The sequence below is a fragment of the Ooceraea biroi genome, chromosome 11, assembly GCF_003672135.1.
Source record: "Ooceraea biroi isolate clonal line C1 chromosome 11, Obir_v5.4, whole genome shotgun sequence".
Taxonomy (NCBI): domain Eukaryota; kingdom Metazoa; phylum Arthropoda; class Insecta; order Hymenoptera; family Formicidae; genus Ooceraea; species Ooceraea biroi.
The window spans coordinates 476,875-486,721 of record NC_039516.1 but is presented as its reverse complement, the minus strand read 5'-3'; the positions used below and the strand labels follow the sequence as shown (position 1 = coordinate 486,721).

Here is a 9,847-nt window from a genome sequence, read left to right as displayed (position 1 = left end):
GCAGCGACGGCTTGCAAAGAAATGGTATGGCTCAGACAGCTGTTAACCGATTTGGATTGTTCTCAAAAACAATCAACCACTTTGTACGTGGATAACCAGAGTACAATTCATCTAATACGTAATCCTGAATTCCACAAGAGAACTAAACACATTGATGTAAAGTTCCATTTCATAAGAGAGAAAGTAGAAGACAAACAAGTAGATGTTAAATACTTACCTACAAACGAACAGCTGTCTGATCTATTTACTAAAAGTTTAACGAAAAATCGTTTCAAATATTTATGTGTCAAACTCAACATTGTCGATATGAAGCATGTAAACGGTGGAAGTGTTGAGTAATATAGTTTATCCTGCTTCATTCAGAATTGGCGCCCAGCGAGGGGCAAGCGAGTAGCTCCGAATAATTCTGGATAGATGTCCTCGGTTACCGGAAATAGCTCTAGCGCAGAAGCATACCGAAACCTCTAGAATTTGAGAGACCGGTGTACTGCTCGTGTGCTCCGATCGCGCCGGTTCGTTCGTCAGAGACCGTCGATCTGTACGCATCTTTCTAAGCTCTTATACATTGTAATTGTTACGTTGAAATATACTTCTTCTTTACTTTGCACCGAATCACGTGCGTATTTCACTCAAATACCCAACATACATTTATTTTTTATTTAATTTTTTTACCATTATAATATATTTTCCTCTAACAATGAATATCATAGATGTTCCGAATTACAATCATTGAAGCTTAATTTAATCCGTCGTTATTCGAGATCTTCAGACAGTTCTCGAGCTCGCTTGGTTTCATGTAAGAACGCGACAAATAAGTTATTTTCGCGAACTCGATCGACTCGAAACAATGGAGCTAGCCGATCCGCTGGCTGTCCGCGACATTGACTCGAGTTTTTAGACACGTATATCTATCAAGAGCCTAACGTCCGAAGCCTTGTTGTCACCGTGTCAGTCGAGTTATCTGAGGGATTCAAAGGAAGGCGAGGTCTCGGGAACATTATTAGAGCTTTGTCAGCGCTCGCGTGAAGATCGATCTAAAACCAATTCGAGTCTCGAGCCACTCTCAACTCGCTTCGCTGTTGAGCCGCTCTCTCATTTTCGACGTCCGACGCGTCTGAATGTTGTCAGGCGCGCGTCAACGATTCGCCGCTGCACCAAACCATTCGGTGTCTTTGACGAACTGCCACCTCGTGTATCGGTGCACGCGTGAAAGCTCGCCGAAACCGACGCGATCAAGACATCCGCCGCGTCATCCGCAAGTGTTGAAGATCTCCGATCTGCGCCTACTTCGACTTGGTGCACGAATTGCAGTGAAATAAACTGACCGCTGAGTACCCACGAGTTCTCTCTCAACCTGTAACTCCCTCTCCCTCCATACGCTCGGAATCATCAGGGCTCCGAGAGCACAGTCTCGCGCTCAACGCTGGGCGGTTCCGGTATCACGAAACAATAGAAAAAAAGAGATTAACAAATATATCAACATACATAAGAAAACAATTTCTTCCGACTATTTGTAATCGAAAAATTAGTAAGTTACATATATACATACATGTTAAAGTATAATTAAGTATAATAATATTAAGTATAATTAAGTAAATGTGCAAAAGTTTAAGTTTCTTTCTCTCTGTTCTGCTATAATTATTAACCTTCAAATAAATTCTCGCATTTTAGGTTTTTGGAGAGCGAGCATCAAAGTTTATAAAATTTTATATGTCATGATTTAATGATAAACATAATCCCCTAAAACAATAGTGCACATAATATAGCGAATAATAGAGCGAAAAGCTTGTATATGTATATGCTCTTCGCACTCACAAACTCATTTTTAACTTGGAGTGGAATATTTTTCCACACACATAGTATTCATTCGTCTTGGCGTTTTCGGATTACCACTTATTTCGATTAGTGCAGCATTCTTCAGCTGGAGTTTTGTGTTTTCGAGATGTGGCTCAGATACAAAATGGATCAATGATTTTATCACCTTCAAACCGATATCTTTTTTTTCATGGAGAAATCCAAAACATACTGGAGAGATAATAGACAATCATAAAAAACGAGGGCAAATATTTTGATGACTGAATTGTACATATAATTATTCATCTAAAGCAAAAATGTGTGAAAAAAACTAAACTTTTCACACACATCTAATAAATTCTGATACTGATACTGATTGAGCTTGATGTACAACAGTAAAAACATTTACAACAAAAAGAACATTTTTTAGGTATTGGTTTCGTTGGGCGAACTCTTCACACCACAGTATGTCTGCGCGCAAGGACTAACAGATTGAAGAGTTACTGTTCCCGATGCAGTAGTATACGAAGTTGAAGTACTGTGGCAATCGTTGTTCGTTGAATTTCTGTAGAAACATAAACAATTTTGATAACCCAGTCGTTTCATCAACAACAACCCAATCTTTCTCTTCCACACAAATATGAGAAAGATAATGACACCCTGAAGTGCGTTTATCATATCGGTGGGATACCAGATGTATGCTGGCGGATTATTAAACGCCCATGAATGAACAGCTATTATCTCCATAATCCAGATTATGCCCATCAGGATGAATAATTTGAGATACATTTTGAACCTACGAGTAAATTCATAAATTTTTTTGTTACGGAAATAAAAAAATTATTTCCGTAACAATTATTTCGATTATTTCGATTATTATTCTAAATAGTATATGTTTCAACACAGACAAAATAATTTCAAACTGAATACTTCGTTTAGTGATGGGAAAATTTTGAGATTATTATTTACAAGATACACTTTTTCAAGGATCGATTTCTATCTTCATAAATCATGAAAATAAAGTGTTATGAAATGTCATCGTTTAAAAAATATTTCTTTCGACAAAACGAAAATTGATTAATATTAATCCTATTCTAAAAAAGGCGTGTTAACTTCGTGAAGTTCTTTTTTAATATAGTATAATTTAATATAGTAATCAATACGAACCATTGCTTATTCTCATCCTGACGCCTCGTCTCTGTCGAATTTCTTAGATGTTGATCTGTATCTTTCTTGTGACGTGCAATCGTCAGTGCCGTGGAAATAAATAAACAAATATTACAAACAATAGTGATACCCACGGGTATATAAAAATAATACGTTCTTGCCACTCTTTCTGAAACAAGACGTGAATGTCTTAGTAACTTAATTTTCCATTTAGTAGACATATCTCAGTAAAAAACTTAATACATATTTAGGCTGGGGCATATAAAGTGTAAAAATCTGATTACTTCGCAACCCTATTGTGACTCCGCACAAGATGGTGAACTTGATTTTTTAAATAGTCTACGAGACAAATATCATAATTGTTAAAGTTTTTTTGAGGTCATATTTTTCAAAATTTCAAGATCACTGATTTTCTTAAATTGAACTATATATTTTTTATGTAATGCTTATTTATGGATTCTACGGAGAATCTAAGGAGAATTCTAAGAAGAATCTGATCGTTCAGTGAAAGTAGATTTTGGAAGACCTTAAAAGAATCTTGAATCATCTTCTATTGTAGATCGAAAGGAAGCTTATCATGTAAATTTTGAACCAAATCGGAAGTGATGACCCTAATATAGAAATTTATTGCTGTTCTTAAAATGAAATAGATATGCAACTTAATTCGATTTTGTGAAAAAATTGAACCTTTATTACGAAAAAATAATAAACATTAATATTCGAAACACTCGTCATCATTTTCTAATACTTTTCTCCGGCTATCGGGCAATAATTGACAAATCCCCTCTCGAAAAAAAGAAAGTAAATAAAGAGACTCAATTTCTTCAAAAAATAGCATTGAATTAATTTGTACACCTAACAAATCTAAAATATCTATAAAATCTAAAATATTTGCTCAAATAGCAAATTATTTGGGAAATAATTGCCTGGAAAGATTAAAATAAAACACCCTGTAGGTAAAATAGAAATTCAATCAATATTATTTACCACTGAACCACAGAGTACGAACGCAAAATTCTGGCCGAATGAAATTCTCTGGCACAACTAACACGTAATCTATCAAGATACAAATGATGATAAGAATGAAAGCGCATCCCCAGCCATACAACGCATATAACATGAACTTTTTTCTATCTCGTTGTTTCACGTTCCCTTGCGATGAACGAGTTTTTCTTCTGTAAAATATAATTTACACTTATTATTAATCAATAACAAGTAAGTCATATAGATACACATTAAAACAACTACCATATTTTAATAAAATTAAAATAAAATAAACGAAGGAGGATATGATGAAATTATTATAATAAATACGACAAATAAGAAATAATAATTTAATGGTCTTTTGCATCAATAAAGTCCTTCAGAGAAGAAGTGCAAATTATCTATGAAGGAAACTATTTAATAATAAAACTTTTCTAATTGTAAGTGTGTGTGGGGGGGAAGCAGAAGTTGATTTTTTAATAAAAATTTTTTCATATTTCTATATCATATTGTTTATGCCAAACATAACACAAGAATTTAAAAAACATAGAAATATATAAATATAGGATATAAATATATAAATATATATAAAGTATAATTTATTATTATTTACCTAAATATCCACCAAATGTCGAAGCACATTATATTCAGCCAGAAGAAACTCGCCGAGAAAGAAAATGTCAGAAGCAATGCTAAAATATTAGTCAGTCATAAAGTTCAGTTCGATTTTTAATTCTTCAAATCTATTTGAAGAATTCTTCAAATTAGTTTACATGTAATATAGACAACATGTAATGTGGATAATGTTTAATGTTATAGACAATAGTCTATAATAATATAAATTGTCTAATCATAGACAACAATGGTGATTACTTGATTGATGAATAAGTTGTTTCTATTGAGTGCAATAAAGTAAAATTTACCGCAAAAGTAAAACTGTTTTGACTGATCCAATAGTTAAACAAATGACATCTCTATTTAAAATGCCTATTTAAAATATATTCAAACATGCATTAAATAAGAGATGCATCAATAAGACATATTTATTATTACATCTTTTCATTTATAAAATACTAGTTTCTTTGCATTATAAATTTCAAACAAAACTGTACAATTTGACACGTTTTTGCCAATATTGAGTTAAATTACTGATTGTGAGTGTATTATTCATCTGTGTGTTATCATTCAATTTCCGTTTACTATACCTAGTATGAAGCACATGGTATATCCCAGTTGTTGTAATGTAGTCTGCTGGTACACTGCGAGGACCAGGTATGTAACAAACAGCGAACTGACGTGTGCGCGCAACGTATAGCCGTGCATATTTTGGAGTTCCGGCAGGATGGAGTAAACCACAAATGTTGCCAGCAGAAATGGCAGGGATACTATGACGCCGACGGTTACAATAATCGGAAATGCTGATCTTTTCTGTTTGCAGACGAGCGCGTCGTACTTGTCTTGATGTACAATGGCGAGGCAATAGCTCTTCGGTTGGATGATCATGTTCCAACGCGATAGATGCAAAGAGCCGTTGGCGAAAATATCATATTCCAAACCGTCGGTTTCATTAAGCAGCAAATGATTGCTTCCTTGGCATGGATCGTGAACGATCAACTGAAGCACTTGGTCCATACTCTTATTTGCCTTTTGCATTTGTGATGAATTATTCGTATATCCACGGACGACCGGAAACGAATAATTACCTTCTCCAGTGACACATTTCTCTTTAATCAGATGTTCACCTAAAGGACAGCAAAGCTGAATGCAGCTGTTATTGTTAACGCATTCAGTGTTGTTGTTATCTTTGCTGAGATTTGGAAGCTCGTGCAACGTAGAATAGCTTTCGTCTTCCACGCTCGTGCTGTTCACGTCAAACTGTACTGCCCTTCGATCGTCCTCTTTATGGTTTCTCGTAGTATGAAATTCATATTCTGTCGAGGTTCCATCGCTCTCACGGTCCTCCTTCGTAAAATTAGTACGAAATTCATGCTGCGTCTCATTATTATCCTCGGTAATGTTCTCATGCAGATTGTATTGCCATTTTTTCTGGACACCTCCCGTGAATATTGTATGAGGTGCATATTGTATTGTTGTTACATCGTCATTCGCAGAATTCCGTCGAGGTTCCAGTGATATAACAATGAATAGACAAGCGTAGCAGCAAAGTATAAGACTTTCTCGATGCATCTTTAATTCTTTCACGGATCTAGTTTATTAGACCAGCTTAATGCCTTTCTTCAGCAGACTCGTAATAAGATGTCCAACGATATCCGAAGCTCTGGAAATGAGGATATACATAAGATCTTCTATAGAGTCTACAGAGTTATTTACAGAGCGCATATAGTGAAAATACGTGAAGAAAAATAACGCAAATAAACATTTCAATAAGGCAGATCTGAAAGTGACCAATAGCAATAGATAGCTTCATTATTTACTCTGAATAGAATCTTCTGATCTTGTTCGTAGACTGCATAACGTAGATTATCAACACAGACAACATAGAGACATATGAGACATATGAGACAACATAGAGACATGGGACTTTCAAAGCTATCGCTATCTAGAGAGTCAAGAAAATGCAGACATGTTGAAAATAAGAAATTAATTCGAACTTGGCGGCAATTTGGAACTGATACGGACGATAAAGGTACAATTTCATGCTGTCGCTCATCGCTCATTTTCAGCGACAAAACAAGTCACGTCATCAAAATTGACCAATATCCAGCGTTAATTTTGATCACGTGACCTGTTTTGTCGCTGAAAATGAGCGACGAGCGACAGCATGAAATTGTACCTTAAGGTAGATATGAAAAATAGAGCGTAGACTCGGTGACGCGGATTCGACTCTTTCTCTTGTCGAGCAACCGGCGTTCACAGTAGGCAAAAAGGCACACTTTTTGGACAAAACTCGCTGTACGGTGTAATTTTTAACCGATTTTAATGTTTTTTTTAATGTACTCGTTATAAATTGCTCTATAATCGTATCGTGCCCGTTTTTTTAATTAGAGCTTTTTATTCAAAATGGCGCAATCCAAAGTTATCAGAAGTATAGAAACTGTAAGATATTGAATATTTTTGTAACAAATTAAACTACATACAGGTTTAATATTACGATATCGGACGTGTCAGAATTGTTTGTATAGTTTTTATTGTTTTTGTATGTAAATATATATTTAAAAAATTTTTTAAATATTTTTTATAAACACTTTTTTAACTTTTATATCAATTAATTAATAAATCTTTAGCCTCAGGAGATAAATCTTTTGGTTTTTTCTCTTCCCAGTCAGCATCGTTGAGAACATGAGTTCTTTAAGTTGTCATTCTAAGAGACATCTTTGAAACGAGCTCTTTATGTTGTCTATTTGTAGAGATGTCTAATAAGAGAACTCGTAATGTTATCCTTAGAAAGAAATATAAAAGATGTCATGGAAACGAGATCATAATGTGTTCTCAGTATAGTCGATAACCTCGGTCATTCCGAAGGGGACAGTCGTCAGGTGCACAACGATTGTCCCGAGTTTCTTTTTTCAATTTGTTATTTTACTTGTTATTTCGTATTTTATTCACTTTTGCAATTGGCCGTATCGAACCTGAAAGGGATCGGGTGCCATTAAACACTACGAAGAAGAAGAAGAAGATAACCTCGGTATATTAGCTAGATTTGATAACCTGCAAAACTGTTATTGTTATTGTCAGAATGTCTTTCCGCAAAGATTTTAAAAGCCTGTCAGCAAGTCAAAAAAACAGAAGACTCCGTAAAGTTTGTGAGTTGCATAATTGCATGCAACTCAAAGTGAAAATATTGAAGTTGCTCAAAGTGAAGTTGCTCAAAGTGAAAATATTAAAAATAACCTATGTGCAAGCACATCCACAAACACAAATCAGAATCGGCAAGAAAAATATAATGTGTGTTCCAATGTTATTGATTCTGATATGGAATCATCAGAGTCGGATAGTGATAATGGAGAAAATTGTGATGTAAATATTCTAAGACGCCAGGAAAGTATTAACTTTAACGAGCAATTAAGTCAATGGATATATGAAACAACATTATTAATATTAAACATTTTTTTCAGGAACAGTCATCGCTATAAAGGATACAAATATTTCATCACATGCTATTCAGACTGTGATAAAAAGTTGGTTGCAACACGCTGATGACAGAATAAATCAAGCTGCAAAACGGCATGAGAAAGAAAAATAACATGTTCTAAAACTTATTATGAACGTTTAAAAAATATTTTTATAGTTCTCTATTGCAGTAAATACTATAATATGTTTGTAATGTAAATTGCAAAAGTTTTCGTTTCAGAAAAAGCAAAAGGTTTCATTTTTCTCATATTACAATATACTCAATTGTTTTTCGTATAGAGAACTAAACCTTTATATTCAGACTGTGAGAACATAGTGCAAAAAAGAAACCAAATAACTTTTTGATTCTAAACTGTTTTTATATTTTAATGTTATTGCGCTATATATGATACATTCTTTTTATACACAATGTTAATACGTACATTAGAAACATAAGTTTCTTTCAGATATATTGCATAAGTGTTTTTTATTTTTAAGAAAAAATAAATAATTATACGTTATATCCTACACTTATTTTATAGAAAATATTCCACAGAAATAATTAATAACAGCTAGGGCAGCGATCACTTAACTGTTCCGCTAAAGAAGAAACGCGAAAAGTGTCATTGATAAATTCCATATATATCAATGAAACTTATCACATTTCCTCTCTAAGAGAACGGTTAAGTGATCGCTGCCTTAGCTGTTATTAATAACATTATTTCGGTCACTGTCCACATCCTAATATAAAGGCTTTTGTGACATCTATTAGATGTCACTTTGAAGAGCTCTTTGCGACATCATTTCTATGATGTCTTCATTTCCTCTAAAATCGACGCATTGGGCAACATTATGATATCATTATGATATCTTTTTGATGGTATTGTAAGACATCCTACTCTCAAATATGACCTCTTTAAGAACTCATTATGTTACCGTTTTGCTGACTGGGTTGTTTAATTCTCAAACTACTAATTAAAGGATCTGACGAAAGTAGCAAGTAATGCATGATATCTTCGTTAGTAGAATTTCGTGACTTCATCCTACTGTGTTGGGCACGAGCTTTTCTAAAAATTTTATTGCTTGCCTCTTGCGCTTCTTCCGAGAGACAACCGATTGGCAAACCGAAATGTTTAATTATATTACTACCGTGTATTAAAACTTTATGTACAGATGGTGGAATATTGTACCACGGATACAAATAAACACACAGTTCAACGGTCTCCAGACAATATTTTTCAAATTTGTCACAATTAATATTTTTCCCACATGTTAATACCTGTAAAATATTGGCAAGTCGTTTTATCAGATCTTTATTTAATCCAGTAACCCAGTAGGTACGACAAACAGTGGGAATGTTGCCCGTTGTTTTTTTGCAGAGGCTGAAACAGTAGCCGAAATTACTGGATTAAATAAAGATCTGATAAAACGACTTGCCAATATTTTACAGGTATTAGCATGTGGGAAAAATATTAATTGTGACAAATTTGAAAAATATTGTCTGGAGACCGTTGAACTGTGTGTTTATTTGTATCCGTGGTACAATATTCCACCATCTGTACATAAAGTTTTAATACACGGTAGTAATATAATTAAACATTTCGGTTTGCCAATCGGTTGCCTCTCGGAAGAAGCGCAAGAGGCAAGCAATAAAATTTTTAGAAAAGCTCGTGCCCACACAGTAGGATGAAGTCACGAAGTTCTACTAACGAAGATATCATACATTACTTGCTACTTTCGTCAGATCCTTTAATTAGTAGTTTGAGAATTAAACAAGAGAAAAAACCAAAAGATTTATCTCCTGAGGTTAAAGATTTATTAATTAATTGAT

General features: G+C 34.1%; 2 protein-coding genes across 3 annotated transcripts in view; one reads left to right on the top strand and one right to left on the bottom strand.

Moving 5' to 3' along the window:
• Positions 1–636: 636 nt before the first annotated feature.
• LOC105281497 (probable G-protein coupled receptor Mth-like 3) overlaps positions 637–9,847 on the bottom strand; it is a 33,301-nt gene continuing 24,090 nt past the window's right edge. Inside the window, exons 2-7 of one of the 2 annotated variants that reach the window (XR_003407234.1) lie at positions 5,151–6,223; positions 4,559–4,637; positions 3,949–4,136; positions 2,962–3,130; positions 1,816–2,590; positions 637–1,740 (exon numbers count right to left, since the gene is read on the bottom strand). Coding sequence is in view for 1 of the 2 variants with exons in the window: in XM_026973649.1 (XP_026829450.1) it covers positions 2,221–2,590; positions 2,962–3,130; positions 3,949–4,136; positions 4,559–4,637; positions 5,151–6,132 (1,788 nt within the window). In the remaining variant the exon portion in view is untranslated. Of the gene's footprint in view, positions 2,591–2,961; positions 3,131–3,948; positions 4,137–4,558; positions 4,638–5,150; positions 6,224–9,847 lie in introns of both variants that reach the window. The other variant, XM_026973649.1, reaches the window with a different exon arrangement.
• Positions 7,334–8,539, top strand: LOC113562906. Its single transcript, XM_026973652.1, has 2 exons — positions 7,334–7,923; positions 8,022–8,539. Exons 1-2 carry the CDS (start codon positions 7,643–7,645, stop codon positions 8,101–8,103), a joined length of 363 nt encoding a protein of 120 aa, XP_026829453.1. The 5' UTR covers positions 7,334–7,642; the 3' UTR covers positions 8,104–8,539.

Excerpts from the sequence above, each read along its gene's own strand:
- LOC113562906 (XM_026973652.1), top strand. The coding sequence starts at position 7,643 with ATGTCTTTCCGCAAAGATTTTAAAAGCCTGTCAGCAAGTCAAAAAAAC. Across the intron at positions 7,924-8,021 it reads ATAATGGAGAAAATTGTGAT|GAACAGTCATCGCTATAAAG; the intron begins GTAAATATTCTA and ends CATTTTTTTCAG.